Source organism: Oncorhynchus nerka, linkage group LG18 (genome assembly GCF_034236695.1).
Source record: "Oncorhynchus nerka isolate Pitt River linkage group LG18, Oner_Uvic_2.0, whole genome shotgun sequence".
In the NCBI taxonomy this organism is placed as follows: domain Eukaryota; kingdom Metazoa; phylum Chordata; class Actinopteri; order Salmoniformes; family Salmonidae; genus Oncorhynchus; species Oncorhynchus nerka.
Window position 1 is genome coordinate 34,178,535 of NC_088413.1, and position 18,986 is coordinate 34,197,520.

An 18,986-nucleotide genomic window follows, 5' to 3' on the forward strand; every position below is an offset into this window, starting at 1 on the left:
CTTGAGCAGCTAACCGGAAAATAGACAAACCGACACGTCAAATTCACTTTCTCAGACACGCCTTTGGGTTTTCAACAGCGGAGACGTCCTTTCCATCTCAAGAGGTCAAAAGAAAATCATTGGATGTCAGCCCAAATCAATGGCCGGGGTCAAATATGGATCTGCCCATTGATCAGAGGGCACCAATGGAGCTCTTAAGGGAACACAGTATAATAGAATCAGACAATCCTGTTAAAACGTTGGGTGAAATTAAACCTCTTCGGCTGATCAGATCTTATGTGATTAATCACCGGTGTGCATCCATGTCTAGGCTGGTCTGCCCTATATACTAACTACAAATAGGAGAAACTCAAATCGAGGCCAACTCCTAAAATCCAACAACGGCTCTTATCTCGACAGCATGAGTCTGGCGAACTCATCTCTACTAGTCTATACTGTAAATCACTTCAAGAATGCCTGCTCCACTTCAAGAATGCCTGCTCCGTTGCAATAAATACACTTTGCCCACTGTGTTCAGGATGTCTTATCTGTCTAAGTGGAATCTTACAGTCACACACACACACACACACACACACACACACACTCACACAAACCTTCCACCTCCCACACAACTGCCACCTTCATGATCAAACCTATGCCTAAATGATCTAAATGCAGCCAAATGCGCCTTAGAAAGAAAAAAAACGGGGGGGGGGGGCGTTCTCTTTCTTTCTCCCCTTTCTTTTCTGTCTCTCCTTGGAGAGTTGCCATCAGTCGGGAAAGCTAGAGAGAGCATGCTATATGACGAACCCTTATTTGGTCAAGAACATTTACATTGGCCCCTGCTATTACAAAAATAACCACAGTTTGTTGATGGGAGGACCGCCTTTGGATTATGGGACCACACAAGTCAATGGGGGAAATTGGAGAGACGACTGCTCTACCGCCCATTCCTCATGTCAGTTTAAATGAGTACTTGCAAATAAAGCAACAAGAGACGCGTACGCAAAACTCAGAGGAAGGATTTAAATGGAGTTTGTTAATTAGCAGCTACTGAAAAGACATACAAGGTTGCACAATGCAATCAAAGTAAACAAGCTTGTTTGTAATAACAATGCGGTGTTAATTATTAAAAGGGGACATACAAATCTAATTTTGCTGATTGACTTGAATCAGTCTAGCAGACTTTTCATATTGAGCAGCTGCTATGGTAACTACTGTAAATCCATAACTGGGCATGGGGACTGCAGATAACGCATTTGAAGTCCAGACTGAATTGTAATGAAAGCCAACTGAACAAAGTCAAGCTCTATGATATTATACTAATAAATCACATTCATATATATATATATTCATATATATATATATATATATATATAATAACATGGTATCTGTCCAACTGAATATAAAGTGTGAAAAATTCCTAAAAACCCCACCAAAAAAATAACGCACAGTCCTCTGAAGAAAAAAAAACTACAACATCCACATTCAAAAACTTCAGCTTTCATTTCAAAAGCTTCAGTTTGCAACGTGTACTCGTTTTCCTACTATTTCCGCTCATGTTGAAGTCAAATCAGTGTCTGCACCAGTGGGCTTTACCCCCTCAAGAATAACGATGAAATATTCAACGTTCGTCCATTTTTAGAACACCATATGTGAACACACTGTGCTCTGTGGTTAGTGGGGAAAACCCCTGTAGACAGCACTCCTATCGACCATGCTAAAATCACGTGGGCATACTGGAGATACCGAAGGCTTCTTATAAAACAAAAACAAAAATATTGATATCACCTAGATAACCTACAACTGGCCCTGCGTACCCTCAAAGTCTCAAAGGGCAATTGAACATCTATTCTTTATGGAGAAGCGATATTCACGACCTTGTGAGAGGAGTTGGATTCTTTCAAGTGATTAAATTGGACATGACATTACATACACTCGACTCTCAGTTGGTATGTAGCCTATTGCCTACAATCTGTTAGGCAATGATTAATTGATTGCTGGCCACACATTATACGTGGGAGGATAAATCCAAGGCGCTGTACATGCTTCGTGTTTCATATTACAGAACACACTTCTCAAATGTGAAGCAAAAGACAAGGCCATTTCCAATACATTTCATTGTACCACAAATGGATAACACTAATAACACGCATGAACTTAACTGGCTGTTTTCTGTCTACCTTTATTATTCTGTCAATGCACTTCATTTAAAGCATAGTAGCACTACACATGTTTGCCTGCGAGAATTCAATTCCACCTTGGGAATCAATACATTTAAATTCAAAGTGGCGGCCTTTGCCTTCGTCTTACCCATCTTGGAGTTGATGGCGAAAAATCCCTGCGGGTTGCCACTGGTGATCTTGTAGGAGAGCTTGTCGCCGGCCCGGGCGTCTGGGTCCACCGCCTCGATCTGGATGATGGACACGTCCTTGGGCGAGTTCTCCGCAACCGACGGGTAGTAGACGGGCTCAGAGGTCTGCGGCGCATTGTCGTTGACGTCCTGGACCTCCACGTAGACCTCCACGAAGGCCGAGAGGGGCACCACGCCGCCGTCCGTGGCGTACACAGTCAGCCAGTAGTGCGGGGTGGTCTCGTGGTCCAGGAGTTCCTGGGTTCTGATGACCCCTGGGAGAAAGAGAGAATCATTAGTTCTTAGGGCTCTTTTATTATGAATAAATATTTTTTTTATATGGAAAACCAAAAGGGATAGCCTCCTTTTTTTCAATTTTCGCCTAAATGACATACCCAAATCGAACTGCCTGTAGCTCAGGCCCTGAAGCAAGGATATGCATATTCTTGGTACCATTTGAAAATAAACACTTTGAAGTTTGTGGAAATGTGAATTGAATGTAGGAGAATCTAACACAATAGATCTGGTAGAATAAAATACAAAGAGAAAACCAACCAGTGTTTATTTACCACCATCTTTGAAATGCAAGAGAAAGGTCACTGTTATAGCTGTCACTCTGGTTATAATTCTGATAGGGTCCACAAGATGGAAGCGGTGTATGTGCAAAATTTCAAATGGATAACTTGAAGAATGACTGACCTACAAGACTTTTAGTGTGAAGTCCCCAGAGTCATTTGGTCAAATCGTGAAGGAAACATTCACATTCATATTCCATTTTTCTGCAAGAATACCGTCAAATCTGTATACTTGGACTTTGATTCAGCTTTCCAAGTATTAGTAGCCATATTATAGGTTGAACATTTGCAAAACAACCAGTTTTCATAACTTCATAACTCTGAATATCCTTATAATTTTTGTCCAAAATGAAAAGGCATGCTGTCGTACAAGGTTAGTACCTAGATTTTACGACATATACATGGTTTCCGGATACTCCCGTAAAGCCCAGCTCATTGGCTATCTAGCTAGCTTTGATTGACCCCGATTGGTGCTTATTTGAGAAAGATACAGCCATTCAAGTGATGGCCGCCCGAGTCGTCGGCGTGCCATGAAGGCGTAGCTCTCTGACCAAATATGGTGTCCTATAGGATAAACTACACCCCTAATGAAACAGTGAAGTCGTTACCTTCTAGGACCTCTGAGGAATAGATACTAATGTGATTTGACTTGTTCAAACAACATTTAGGGTGAGATTTTCACAGATTCCTTTCTTTGCAAATTGAACGAGTGGAAATACAAAATCGATTGCGTGCTATATGGACCTTTTTAGGGTATGAAAAATAATTTTATTTAACAAAACGACACTTCATGTTATCTCTGGGACCCTTTGGATGATAAATCAGAGAAAGATTTCAAAATGTAAGTACACATTTCACCTTCAGAGGTGAATTTATCAAACCTATCGCGTTGAAAAAAGTGTTTTGTTGTTAGGAGCTCTCCTCAAACAATAGCATGGCATTTTTTTCCGCAGTAATAGCTACTATAAATTGGCCAGTGCAGTTATTTTAACAAGAATTTAAGTTTTCAGCCGATATAAGGCACTTACAGTGGGGCAAAAAAGTATTTAGTCAGCCACCAATTGTGCAAGTTCTCCCACTTAAAAAGATGAGAGGCCTGTAATTTTCATCATAGGTACACTTCAACTATGACAGACAAAATGAGAAAAGAAAATCCAGAAAATCACATTGTCGGATTTTTAATGAATTTATTTGCAAATTATGGTGGAAAATAAGTATTTGGTCACCTACAAACAAGCAAGATTTCTGGCTCTCACAGACCTGTAACTTCTTCTTTAAGAGGCTCCTCTGTCCTCCACCCATTACCTATATTAATGGAACCTGTTTGAACTTGTTATCAATATAAAATACACCTGTCCACAACCCCAAACAGTCACACTCCAAACTCCACTATGGCCAAGACCAAAGAGCTGTCAAAGGACACCAGAAACAAAATTATAGACATGCACCAGGCTGAGAAGACTGAATCTGCAATAGGTAAGCAGCTTGGTTTGAAGAAATCAACTGTGGGAGCAATTATTAGGAAATGGAAGACATACAAGACCAATGATAATCTCCCTCGATCTGGGGCTCCACGCAAGATCTCACCCCGTGGGGTCAAAATGACCTGCAGAGAGCTGGGACCAAAGTAATAAAGCCTACCATCAGTAACACACTACGCCGCCAGGGACACAAATCCTGCAGTGCCAGACGCGTCCCCCTGCTTAACCCAGTACATGTCTAGGCCCGTGTGAAGTTTGCTAGAGAGCTTTTGGATGAAGAAGATTGGGAGAATGTCATATGGTCAGATGAAACCAAAATATAACTTTTTGGTAAAAACTCAACTCGTCGTGTTTGGGGGACAAAGAATGCTGAGTTGCATCCAAAGAACACCATACCTACTGTGAAGCATGGGGGTGGAAACATCATGCTTTGGGGCTGTTTTTCTGCAAAGGGACCAGGACGACTGATCCGTCGAAAGGAAAGAATGAATGGGGCCATGTATCGTGAGGGAAAACCTCCTTCCATCAGCAAGGGCATTAAAGATGAAACGTGGCTGGGTCTTTCAGCATGACAATGATCCCAAAAACACCGCCCGGGTAACGAAGGAGTGGCTTCGTAAGAAGCATTTCAAGGTCCTGGAGTGGCCTAGCCAGTCTCCAGATCAACCCCATAGAAAATCTTTGGAGGGAGTTGAAAGTCCGTGTTGCCCAGCAACATCCCCAAAACATCACTGCTCTAGAGGAGATCTGCATGGAGGAATGGGCCAAAATACCAGCAACAGTGTGTGAAAACCTTGTGAAGACTTACCGAAACTTACCTCTGTCATTGCCAACAAAGGGTATATAACAAAGTATTGAGATAGTATTTGGTCAATAACAAAAGTTTTACTTTCCACCATAATTTGCAAATAAATTCATTAAAAATCCTACAATGTGATTTTCTGGATGATTTTCTCTCATTTTGCCTGTCATAGTTGAAGTGTACCTATGATGAAAATTACAAGCCTCTCTCATCTTTTTAAGTGGGAGAACTTGCACAATTGGTGGCTGACTAAATACTTTTTTGCCCCACCGTATATGTACCGACCTGTTGTTTCTCTAAAATAACGCTCTGCATGATTTACAACTGTCCCATTGACGGAACCTTAACAAGATTTATGAAAGAGAAATTAATATAATTTTTCTATATGGAAAACCATTTCACTCCCAGCTTTTTAGATGGAAATTGTCTTAGTCCATACATATAAAAACAATAAGGCCAGCACTCAAAATGTAGTTCATAGAGCATTCAGCATTCTGCTATGGGGATCAAACACAAACGCTTAGGAAAAATGTATTTTTCAGTATGTAGATAGCACTTGAAAGAGAACAAAGAAAAAAAGAGAAAGGAAAGATGGCACTGAATGAGTTTCTCTTTCTCCCTATTTTTAATCATAGGTAGGTGTCGGTGCACAGCAGTGTGGGGAATATGGTAGGGTAGAAGGTTGGTATTGACATCAGCCCCTGCTGTCTGTTTCTACATGACAGGCCTGGTGTTTTACAGCAGGCCATATGCCATGAGGGGCCTATAGCTTTCAGCTGAGCAAACAGAGGAGCTTTCAAAAGACCTGTTAGGACTAACATTTCACAACAATACCCCCCCCACCCCCGATGACTGAAAGGAGATCAGTGGTGGAACCATCAAAACGGCACACTAGAAAGCAGGCTAGTCAGCAATCCTTCTCTGGATGGGTGCACAATTGTTTCCCTCGAAGGATTACCCAACGTTTATGATGTGGTTTCTCATGCACATTTTATTTGGGGCTTTAAAAATATATCTGATCATGAGGCAGGCTTGTGTTGTGTCATGTCAGGGCTAAAGCAATAGGAAATGACTCAGTTGTTAAGCAGACAATCTCTAGAAAATCTCTTTCCACACGATTTAAGTAAACATTAACATTAAAAAAAAGGTCACAATGACCTGCTATCGAAAGCAGTAAAAAAGTGAGATCATTGGACCGGCCCACCGCCGACGATAATAAGTTATAATAAAGCCAGGGCGTGGGCCTGGTTCCTGTGTATAGGCAAGCGGTAATCGCATACTGCTGTGCACTAGATATGGCAGAGAGTCTATAACACTGTCCTAGTGTGCCATATACCGAAGAATGATAAGACACTGCTCCATGGCACCTCTCCTACTTTTCCTACGGCCTGTCTTTCAAAAACCTTTGTTGCTCCCTGTAACACAATCACTTGCACTGCAGGACTGTAACCGAGAGAGAGGCCTACATTTCGCCTCAGGGGGGAATAGAAAGATTCCAGGGAAAAAAAGAGAGAACTCCAAAACACCTGTCACTGACATTTCACTTTTCAGGGATTTCAGAGTTTTTATTCACCTCAGATTTACTGTATCTTATGTCTGAGTCTGAGGTGCTTTTTGTCATTACTCATCATTACTGCTAGCCAGGGATAGCGGTTAGCTTGAGGCGTGTAATAAGGCAGGGAGGCAGTGCGGCAAAGAGGGAAATGGATAGCACTGTAACACTCCATAACACTTCCTACAGCCATGTGGGGGTATAACCGGACCCAGGAAATACTCACACGCCTCGACTTATTCCACATTTTGTTGTGATACAGCCTGAATTTAAAATGGATTACATTTTTTTTAAATTGTCACCTACACACAATACCACATCATGTCAAAGTGGAATTATGTATTTTGACATTTCTACAAAATTTAAAGCTGAAATGTAGTGAGTTAGTAAGTAAGTTTTCCAATTCCTCGAAAAGAAGGCACCTATTGGTAGATGGGTAAAGATAAAAAAGGCAATTGCTGAATATCCCTTTGAACATTGTGAAGTTATTTATTACACTTGGATGGTGTAACAATAGTCCCAGTCACTACAAATATACAGACATCCTTCCTAACTCAGTTGCCGGAGAGGAAGGAAACCGCTCATGGATTTCACCATGAGGCCAATGGTGACTTTAACACAGTTACAGAGTTGAATGGCTGTGATAGGAGAAACCTGAGGATGGATCAACATTGTAGTTACAAAACTGTAGTTACAACAATGTTGTAGAAACATTTATGGAATCACTACAGTAAGTCGCTCTGGATAAGAGCATGTGCAAAATGACCAAAATACTAAAATGCAGTTACTCCAATATACTAACCGAATTGTCAAGGGGAAAATAAGGAAAAACATGCATCCTGTTTGCAAGAAGGCACTAAAGTAATACAAAATACTGCACTCTCCATATTTTCAAGCACAGTGGTAGCTGCATCATGTTATGGTATTAGGCTTGGACGTATACCGTACATTTTATTATTTGTAGTTACTTTTTAAGTAAATACCTGCAGTCAACTTGTGCAATAGGTTAGGAGATAAAGCAGATCGCGTTCTCCATTTCATCTGTCACATTATGTTTCATTATGAAGCTTACCGTTGTTCCCCAGAGCAGTTGAACCAGTCGCGTGTTTGTTTGTAAACAGCACAATGGGAGAAAGAGGGAGCAGCTGAGACCAGCTGTGTATTGACAGGGATCTTTGTGGGCTATACTCAGCCTTGTCTCAGGATGGTAAGTTGGTGGTTGAAGATATCTCTCTAGTGGTGTGGGGGCTGTGCTTTGGCAAAGTGGGTGGGGTTATATCCTTCCTGTTTGGCCCTGTCCGGGGGTGTCCTCGGATGGGGCCACAGTGTCTCCTGACCCCTCCTGTCTCAGCCTCCAGTATTTATGCTGCAGTAGTTTATGTGTCGGGGGGCTAGGGTCAGTTTGTTATATCTGGAGTACTCCTCCTGTCCTATTCGGTGTCCTGTGTGAATCTAAGTGTGTGTTCTCTAATTCTCTCCTTCTCTCTTTCCTTCTCTCTCTCGGAGGACCTGAGCCCTAGGACCATGCCCCAGGACTACCTGACATGATGACTCCTTGCTGTCCCCAGTCCACCTGGCCATGCTGCTGCTCCAGTTTCAACTGTTCTGCCTTACCATTATTCGACCATGCTGGTCATTTATGAACATTTGAACATCTTGGCCATGTTCTGTTATAATCTCCACCCGGCACAGCCAGAAGAGGACTGGCCACCCCACATATGCTCTCTCTAATTCTCTCTTTCTTTCTCTCTCTTGGAGGACCTGAGCCCTAGGACCGTGCCCCAGGACTACCTGACATGATGACTCCTTGCTGTCCCCAGTCCACCTGACTGTGCTGCTGCTCCAGTTTCAACTGTTCTGCCTTATTATTATTCGACCATGCTGGTCATTTATGAACATTTGAACATCTTGGCCATGTTCTGTTATAATCTCCACCCGGCACAGCCAGAAGAGGACTGGCCACCCCACATAGCCTGGTTCCTCTCTAGGTTTCTTCCTAGGTTTTGGCCTTTCTAGGGAGTTTTTCCTAGCCACCGTGCTTCTACACCTGCATTGCTTGCTGTTTGGGGTTTTAGGCTGGGTTTCTGTACAGCACTTTGAGATATCAGCTGATGTACGAAGGGCTATATAAATACATTTGATTTGATTTGATCACGTTTTATATTGAAAGTAACCAGTCTTTTTTTGCTTCAAAAGACTGATCACCGACGTGCAGCTATAGTTTTCCTCCACAGAAAATACATTAGTGTAACACATTTAGCAGAAAAAAAGCTTAATTTTCATCAAATGACAACAAAAGTGCAACAATGAAAAAGCAGTCTTTTTTTTGCAAAAAAAAAAAAACAATGCACGGCCATCATATTTCTAATGTCTATTATAGAAAAAAAATTAACCAGCTACATTTCCTAATGTTTTGCTTAAAGTTAATATTGCATTTTACCGAAGAAGAGTAGGCTGGCTACACTGAGAAAAGTATCAGAGCGCTGTCGTTTGATGGAATGCTCATTCGTGAATTCTCTTCCTAGTGGAAAAGTGCAACTGAAGCACATTTGTTTGATGCTGAGCAAAAATTACAATAAGAAGCATTTTAGATCTGCATTTACAAAAACAGCAATATATTTCTTATGCTTTTAAAAAAAAAATGGTGCGAAAAACAAAACAATTCTGAGACAGGTCGATCCCTAACTTGCTAGTTATCTAAGTAAGTGGCTGAATTAATAAGGTTACGGGGCATCATATTGTGTTAGATTTCTGCCGTGTTTGAGAAGCCAAAAGCCTTTGAATGAGTTATCTGTACAGCTACCACTGCAGCTTGATTTCCTTGCGTTTTTTCTCCTCTCCGTTCTAGACCATCTACTCCTGCCCCATCTTATCCAAGCAGAGCAGGCAGGCCCGTTGCCCTAGCGACTCCCAGACTCTGCATTCAGGACAAGCATGCGTCAAACATTTGTTCATTTGCATTATATCTCTCGTTCACATTCGCTTGTAAATGTCCAAACTCACCAAAAATGACATTCGGGTAGGTCTTACCTACATATCTATAACTTTATTAGCTGGATAACTTTGTTAGCATTCTGGTAAAAGATGCCTAATGGGCTTTTTTCTGTTTTTTGGCGCCCCTTGTGTACTAAGCCAGTAATATGGATACCGCCCAAACCTAATGGATATGCTTGTAACCGTTTTCACACGATAAAAAATGTACAGAGTGGAGCTAAGCACAGACAAAATCCTTGAGGAAAACCTGGTTCATTCTGCTTTCAACAGGACAATAACCTAAAACACAAGGCCAAATCTACACTGGAGTTACTTACCAAGAAGACAGTGAATGTCCCTGAGTGGCCAAGTTACAGTTTTGACTTGAATCTACTTAAACATTTATGGCAAGACCTGAAAATGGTTGTCTAGCAATGATCAACAACCAACTTGACAGAGCTTGAAGAATTGTTTAAAGAATAAATGGACAAATGTTGCGCAATCCACGTGTTCAAAAGCTGAGTCACAGCTGTAATCGCTGCCAAAAGGTGCTTCTACAAAGTATTGACTCAGAGGACTTAAATTAGATATGTCTGTACTTTATTTTACTACATTTGCAAACATTTCTAAAAACCTGTTTCCACTTTGTCATTATGGGGTATTGTGTGTAGATGGGTGAGAAAAATATATATTTTAATCCATTTTGAATTCAGGCTGTAACACAACAATTAATTAAGTAAAAGGGGTATGAATTAAGTAAAGGGGGTATGAATACTTTCTGAAGGCATGCAGGGAAGTAATATGGTCCATGTCATATGGGCATACAGGGTTGTCAAGGCTTGCCGGCTGGCACCGAATGTGAAATGCACCCAAAGGGGCGATCGTGAGGTGGAAATCGAGAAGAGAAAAAAAAGTGATTATATAACGAAGTAAACAGATTACAAAAATATATATATTGCCAAACAGAAAAGTAGTCAAAATGTGCAAGTGGGAGTTTTTTTCTCACGGAAGCACTGTCGACTACACACTGCACTCGTTGAGATAGCTTCTGGGAAGAACAGATGTGCAGGGATTTGCAAATGTGAAGCACGAATAAGAAACGTGAGTGCTAATCTGACTGCTAGCGTCCTGCGAGAGCACCGGGAAAGAGTATGAGTGAGTGTGTGAGAGGCGGAGAGAGAGAGAGAGAGAGAGGGTGGAGACTGGGAAAAGGAGTGAGGATGAGATGGAGAGAGCGGTTGAGTGGGTGAAAGAAAATGGAGTGAGAGACTAAGATAGAGGGGAGTGTGTGTGTGTGTGTGTGTGTGTGTTGTACTTTTCCGTGTAAGGATGAGAATGTGTGATAGAAGTTGAAAGAGAACAGGGATGAGACATTTGTTGTGCCCGTGCCAAGACGATGCCCATGCTTGAGTGCTCATCCGTTTGACTGGGAGACACTGGCATAACAGAACCATTCCACTCGCTCAGGAGTGTCGGGCTTTTAAGCAGCCCGCTGCCAACCCTAAAGCTATTGGCATGGGGAAGAATACTTTATATTAGTGCAGTTCTGCACTGCAACAGATGGCTAACAAGACTACATCGTCATAGAGGACCTTGACCCAAACTCACCCCTCACAGGAAACGTAAACAAACTGTGGTAGATAAGGACAATTTGTACAATAGCATTGTAATGGTCGACCGGCAGAATTAAGAAAGTCCAACAAAAGAAATGTATAGTTTGATGAGGCTCTGACGCCTAGAATAGTTCAATTTAAAGAGAACCCATTTCGTTGAACCTCTAACTGAACACAATGACAATTTCAGTTGACATTTACTTTTTATTCAAACATGAAAGCGTGACTGGCTTTAAATAAACCTACCAGGAGACAAAGCGTCTATCGAAACATGTCAAATCAATAGTTGGCTGGACAATTACAGTGTATAAATGATGAATCAGAAGGATTTAGCCATCACACCCATACCATTTCATTCCATTCCATTCGCTCATGAGCGTCAGGCTTTTAGCAGCCCACTACCAGTCCTTAAGCCATCAGCAAAGAGAAGATGGCTTTATATTACTGAAGTTCTGCACTGCTACAGCAATTATCAGTGAATTATTGTAAAGCACAGAACACCGAAAGAGTTATCACAGTGAATCATTGTAATGTTTGTTTAGGTTTCAATTAATCCCGGAAAGGATGGGTTGCCAAACGATTTGACAGGAAAAGAAAACATCATTCATTCATTCTAGTTGTGACTAACAGCAAGAATACATAGTCAGAGAGGACCTTGACCCTTAAAAACTGTGGTAGGTAATTCCAACACATACAATAGCAGTGTACTGGTTGACTGGCTTGAATCTTTTTTTATAGTTTGATGAGGCTCTGACACCAAGAATATGAAGTTCAATTCAAAGAGAAAACTATTTCAATTAAGCTATTGCTGAAAACAATGACCATTTCAGTTGACATCTACTTTTTATTCAAACATGAATGTGTGACTGGCTTTAAATAAATCTACTAGAAGACAAAGCGTCTATCGAAACCATAGTGGACCGCATAAATGATGAATCTGAGGTGTTTAGCCATCGCACCTATAACTCTAGGCTAGTCAAATGAGGAAGTTGAAAAATGTGCCCTTGAGGCAATAAAAACAGTTGACAAAACCAAGGCAACCTACCTACCCAGCCAGACTTTCTCCCTCTCCTTTCTTTCCCTCTTCCTTGCATACCCTACGGCAACACCTTCCACAGTCACCTAGCACAGCAGTTAGGCTACACAATAAAAAGAGCTAACGGCTAACGCTGTTCCAACAATTCTGCCATCTCATATAGGCGTGAGAACTGCAAAGTGTGTTCATTTCAAAATCAGTCTACCGGAACAGGTCCACCGTGACATTTACTCAATAGATAGTTACAGCGGGGAGGCTGGAAGAAGTCCTCTGCACAACACATAGCCGCTGAGTGTTGTTTTTGACAAAATGGTGAGATAACATGGTTGCGCTTCGAGGCGCCGAGGAAAATGGCAGAGGAGGTCTGGAGGTCTGAGGACAGAAAAAAATGTCAGTAGATTGGATAAAGCCAGCTGATCCTTGGGAAAAAACAAAAATGTACCACACAGTGGGGGTAGTAACTGCAGAACTATACTATGATGCTCCCTATTTAGTTCAGAGGATGAGATGTACTCAGTATTTCTGGCATGTATAGGACCACGGTCCCTGTCATGAAAGGGGGTAATTAGTGGGCGGGGGGCTAAATTGGGGAGAGACAAACTCTTTTCCCCAGAAGGCCTTGTAACTACAATGGCGCCGCCACAAATGGAGGGGATTGCACATGTCATGGATATCAAAAGCTGGCAATTGAAACAAATTAGAGCGCCAAAAAGATTACCAGTTGTCAAAAAAGGATTAGGATTTGCAAAACCCTGTTTATCCCCCGTGCTTATTTTCATATGGTAACACGCCGTCTACTTCAGAAACCGAGTCAATATCACATTTTTCTGGCATTGAAAACCGTGTAATGAGGAATTAGGCTGCAGTCAACTTTACACAGCCCAGAGAAAAACTAGTTTCGCAGTTTTTCTATTGTCGACAAAGATATCTAAAGGAGTCGAGATGGTCTTCCGATGACCTTCACAACAAGAGGCCGTACAGGAATAATTTACGCGCTTCGGAGACCACGAGAGAACAAAAACGTGTCTTCTCAAGACCGAGAGATCAGCTCGTTCGGCTTACGCCAGCACTCCCTTGGTCTGCACTTGAAAATGTCAGACGTCTGCTTTGAACTACCTCTTGGTAATTCTGCTCTCCTTTCCCCTCGCATTCCTCAGCCTTCTTAGGACTCCTACCTCACATGTCTACATAAACTTTCTCAGTCCCCCCCCCTCCCCTCTTTCCACCGGCCCTGGCGAAATGCTTCAAATTCCTCCAGCACGTAGAGCCCTGGGTGTATTAGAAAAAGAGTCCTGAGCTAAGCTTCCCATGCCCCCGCAACTTAAATCAAATCATCTCTTTGGTTCCAAGAGTTCTCAGAAGCTAAGCCCTGCACTTCCAACATTTTTCAGTCCATACTGTAAGTATTCATTCCTGAAACTTTTGAAAAATTCACAAGGCTATGAAGTACAGCCAAAGGAGGAAAAAACTCCACCTCATGGGATGACCACATAGCCTACAGGGCTCGCGGTCGCACTCATCGTCTTTATTACCTTATAGAATGGTGGATATTTCTGAATACTGCAGACAGCTTGAGTTACACAAGGTAACACATCGGCAAAAGGCTTAGAATCACCATGCAAAGGAGGACTTAGCAGGCTATTGAAGTGTCAAAGACCATATCGGGGTCATTGACCAAATATGGTGGCGCTTTGAAGAGTGACCAGCATTCAGGGGGTATTCAGTACATCGGTATAGATCCGGGAAAACAAATCATCCAAACAGATGCATGATGGAGTTCACACGGAGTCTCTCAACACAAAAAGCGCATGTCTCTCTGCTTGCCGTGTGATTACCGCACGGCAAGAGGTGCCGGAGCACCAAACCAACAGCTTCTACCACCAAACCATAAGACTGCTGAATAGTTATTAATCAAATGGCTACCCGCAATATTAGCACCGACCTTTACATTTTTTTGCACTGACTCTATGCACACTCACTGGACTACACACACACTCATGCATACTACACCGACTCCGACACACACACGCTTACAAACACAAAACACCACATCTGCATATTGACGCCACACTTTCACACCAACACACACTGCTGCTCCTCTGTTTATTATCTAACCTGATTGCCTAGTCACTTTCACCCCTACCTACATGATTACCTCAATCACCTGAACTACTTCATACCCCAGCACACTGACTCGGTACCGGTACTCCTTGTGTAAAGCCTCATTATTGTGTTACAAAAAAAAAGATTATCGCCACCAGAGGCAAAAACCAGCACTATCAACAGCTGGGCTTAAGGGAAACGCTACCTTATAACTTTAGACAGACCAAATAATTTCAGACAACTTAACAATGTGGAGCAGTGTGCTTCACTCTACATACTGACCTAGTCGTATAGTCTTAACAGGACAGGGTACTAACCAAAAGCACTAAACAACTACCATTTACTAAAACTGCACTAACAGACCAGTGGCACATTCATGTTTTACAGTGGCATGGATATTTAAAACTATAGCTTCATGACACTGTGCAATAAAATAAGAATCCTATTCTAGATTCTCTGGCCCAAGGGAAAAAATGAAAGAATGGCTGCATTCATCTGGAGTGAGGGGGATAGGGGAGAACGTAGCAAGATAGACAGTGGAAGAGAAAGAGTCTTTAATGAACAAAAGGGGAGTGATGCAATGAGAACATGCCTGATGGGATTTTTCTCATTTTTTTCCCAGGCAGAATTTAGCCCATTAATTCCAGTTGAGGAAGCCTATTGGGACATGCCCAGGCAGTTTCCATTGTCACAGAGTGCAGTGTTATTTTGAAAGCCTCAGAGCGGGCCTGTGAGCTGGGCACCTGGTTTAATATCACGTTATAAATTTAAGGCCTGTTACCTCCCGGCCCTCCGGTGCCAAGCCTCGTTCCTCTGACAATAGCGGGCGCGATGCACCGTCTGTCTTCCCCTTATTGCAAAATGTTTATGAAGCCCTCCTGACACCAACTGTACTCAATGCGCTGCGGTAAATGGTTCCTGTGGAAAGGTCTTTTTTTAAGACAGATAAGGCGCTTTGAAATATAGGCCATTTCTCATTTTCCAAGACGCTGCAATCCTGACATTTACAAAGGTTGATTATTTTTTTTCATTCAATTATTATTGTCTTTGGAGATTAGAGTGGTATTTGATCTTGCAACCTTTCGATTACTGACCCAACGCTCTAACCACCAGGCTACCTGCCGCCCCCTATATACTGCCTATTTGGGGCGACAGGTAGCCTCGTGGTTAGAGCGTTGGGCCAGTAACCGAAAGGTTGCTAGATCGAATCCCCGAGCTGACAAGGTAAAAATCTGTTGTTCTGCCCTGTTAACGCACTGTTCCTAGGCCGTCATTGTAAATAAGAATTTGTTCTTAACTGACTTGCCTTGTTAAATAAAAGGTAAAAAAAAAATCCAACCTTACAACTAGTCCAACGCAATAACGACCTGCCTCTCTCTTGTTGCACTCCACAAGGAGACTGCCTGTTACGCAAATGCAGTAAGCCAAGGTAAGTTGCTAGCTAGCATTAAACTTATCTTATAAAAAACAATCAATCATAATCACTAGTTAACTACACATGGTTGATGATATTACTAGATATTATCTAGCGTGTCCTGTGTTGCATATAATCTGACTGAGCATAAAAGCATACAAGTATCTTAGTATCTGACTGAGCGGTGGTAGGCAGAAGCAGGCGCGTAAACATTCATTCAAACATCACTTTCGTGCGTTTTGCCAGCATGACTTCAAACCTATCAACTGCCGAGATGAGGCTGGTGTGACCGAAGTGAAATGGCTGGCTAGTTAGCGCGCGCTAATAGTGTTTCAAACTTCACTCGCTCTGAGCCTTGGGGTGGTTGTTTCCCTTGCTCTGCATGGGTAACGCTGCTTCGATGTGGTGGCTGTTGTCGTTGTGTTGCTGGTTCAAGCCCAGGGAGGAGCGAGGAGAGGGACGGAAGCTATACTGTTACACTGGCAATACTAAAGTGCCTATAAGAACTTCCAATAGTCAAAGGTTAATGAAATACAAATGGTATAGAGGGAAATAGTCCTATAATAACTACAACCTAAAACTTCTTACCTGGGAATATTGAAGACTCATGTTAAAAGGAACCACCAGCTTTCATATGTTCTCATGTTCTGAGCAAGGAACTGTAACGTTAGCTTTTCTTACATAGCACATATTGCACTTTTACTTTCTTCTCCAATTTAAACCAAATTTGAACCAAATTGAACATGTTTCATTATCTACTTGAGGCTAAATTGATTTTATTGATGTATTATATTAAGTTAAAATAAGTGTTAATTCAGTATTGTTGTAATTGTCATTATTACAAATACAATATATATATATTTATTTTCTTCTTCAAATCGGCCGGCTTTTTTGGTCCTCCAATAATCGGTATCGGTATTGAAAAATCATAATCGGTCGACCTCTAATATATATATAAATAAATAAATAAATAAATAAATAAATAAAGAGGCATTACAGTTGTTGAGAGGTATGACAGGAATGTTGGAGTTTAAATGCATGTTTGGGCAGCATTTTCTATCCCAAGATTTCCAAACCTAAGAGGCAACCATGGCACCTAGGCCCAAATACGTCACTGTCTCCACCTGTATAACACGGGACTTGAACCCAGTGCCATTAAGCTGCTGTCTCTGGTCATGCTACCGTAATTCTGATGTTTCCTGTCTTTGGTCTCTACATTGGCAGCTTAACAGCGAACATGACGGACGGGGGGGATTTCGAAAGGAGCATCATCTCTCGCTGTTTGATTTTAAGTGGCTGTCTTTCAACATATGAAACCTCAAGACTCGGTACGCCAAGTACCATTTCACTTTGACATTCAGTCAGTTACGCTTTGATAGCCAATGCATAATCTAGAGAAAATAAACAGCCAGCTAAGCCTCTGTCGGTTACCCCCCTTTCACTGCGGTAAACTCCATTTTGATTGGGGCAATGATCGGAAAACAACGACTTCACATTCAGCTGAACACGCCACAGGGAACTGCAGTTCTTTTCAAAGTAACATGGGAACACAACGCCAAGATAGAGAACTGAACATCAAAAATGGTTTCTTGGCCCAAGTTTCAGCATTCTAATTATCCCAGTAAACTTGACTAAAATTGAATTTGATGCTTTTCTTTCCTATCAAATGTGTGACAAAACATGGAGTTAGTGCAGTATTGTATGTGTCTGCAGAATGTCTGTGCATCCATTACTTTACATGTACAGTAGTTTACGTAAAAAGAAAAGAAAATGTCACCAACCATTATTAGCCGTTGGTCTCAATTGACTAGATTAGCATGACAAGAGTTCATTCGCAATCGAGCACGCCATCTGCACGCGGCACCTTTACAGGTTTTCAACCCCCCAAAAAACTTAACTGGCTGAGAGAAGCAACAAACTTTAACTGGGGAAAGTGTGCTTTTCATTTGGCATCCTACAATCAACTTCGGCCCGCTGCACATTCCTGGTCCCGTCGCCCCAGCAACAGCGCTCAAGCAAAGACCATTACAAGTCATGTGGCTCTTTTCAGTGTGCTGAAGAAGTCACACTTCTGGCTTGAGCTTCTGCGTATAGAATCAACAAAAAATAGAAGGGACCGGGCACGGGTGCTTGGGTTCAATCAATCTCCCATGAAGCTTTGGTTGTGCAGACACGGCTATCGCCTCCCACTATCGCCCCACCCCACTCACCCTGGGATAGTGAAGGCAGCCAAACATGAAAAGACAAAACCATTCGGCACATACTTCCCTTATCTGGCATCACTGAGAGTCGGCCCTACCTTACTCTCGACAGGAAGGGCAATGGGGGGGAGGGGGGGACAATTTGGGGAAGAAGGCCCGATTTGAAGAGGGGAAAACACAAGCTCACAGAGATTTGCCATTAAACATCAAACTATTTAATTTGCCTCCACAAAGAGCTCTTTCAGCACACCGGCTGCCTCCAACTTGAAGCGAAAGGGCAACGCATACATTATCCAATGAGCAAAGGGCAATGCATACATTATCCAACGAGCATCTGGACGGAAGAGGTGATTCACTGGGGCTGTTTGAGACTCCTTCCCTTTTTTCCTACATAAATGCAAACACACCGCATGAAGGCCTACACATTTGTTCACCTTTACTACTAGTACATTTTAAGCCTGGAGACTTATCAATATGCATTTTCAACTCTTTTTTCCAATGCTCTTCTTCCTCCAGTTAAGTGAATCAGTGCAAATAGAATTTTCACCACAGTTCACAAAGTAGGCTAACGAACTAAAAAAGACAGTCATTCTATAGTGCTGTCAAAACAGCATCAAAACAAGCAGCCCCTGGAGAAGAAACACAACGAGAGAGAGTCTGGTCGAACGAGCTCTTTACGTCAAAGGCTGAAATACAAGGTATTAGGAGTTCTAACAGAAAGACGCGCTTAATTGATCACAGAGGACCCCGACCCTGACCTCATAAAACGGCAGTCAATCCTTTGGTGGCAAGCACCAAGTCTAATTCATCTACTTGGAGAACTGTCTGCGTCGACAACAACGTACCAGTAGTGGACATATAGGGTCTAGGTCCATAGCTTACCTCACCACTAATCAAGCACAGC

At 42.2% G+C, this 18,986-nt stretch overlaps 1 protein-coding gene across 3 annotated transcripts in view; it reads right to left on the reverse strand.

Annotated features, from left to right (window-relative positions):
* The window catches only part of LOC115145866 (protocadherin Fat 1-like), a 98,685-nt gene that overhangs the window by 70,725 nt on the left and 8,974 nt on the right, over positions 1-18,986 (reverse strand). For all 3 annotated transcript variants that reach the window (XM_029687456.2, XM_065004049.1, XM_029687454.2), the window contains exon 3: positions 2,293-2,607. In XM_029687456.2, the coding sequence (XP_029543316.2) occupies positions 2,293-2,607 (315 nt within the window). The remainder of the gene's footprint in view (positions 1-2,292; positions 2,608-18,986) is intronic.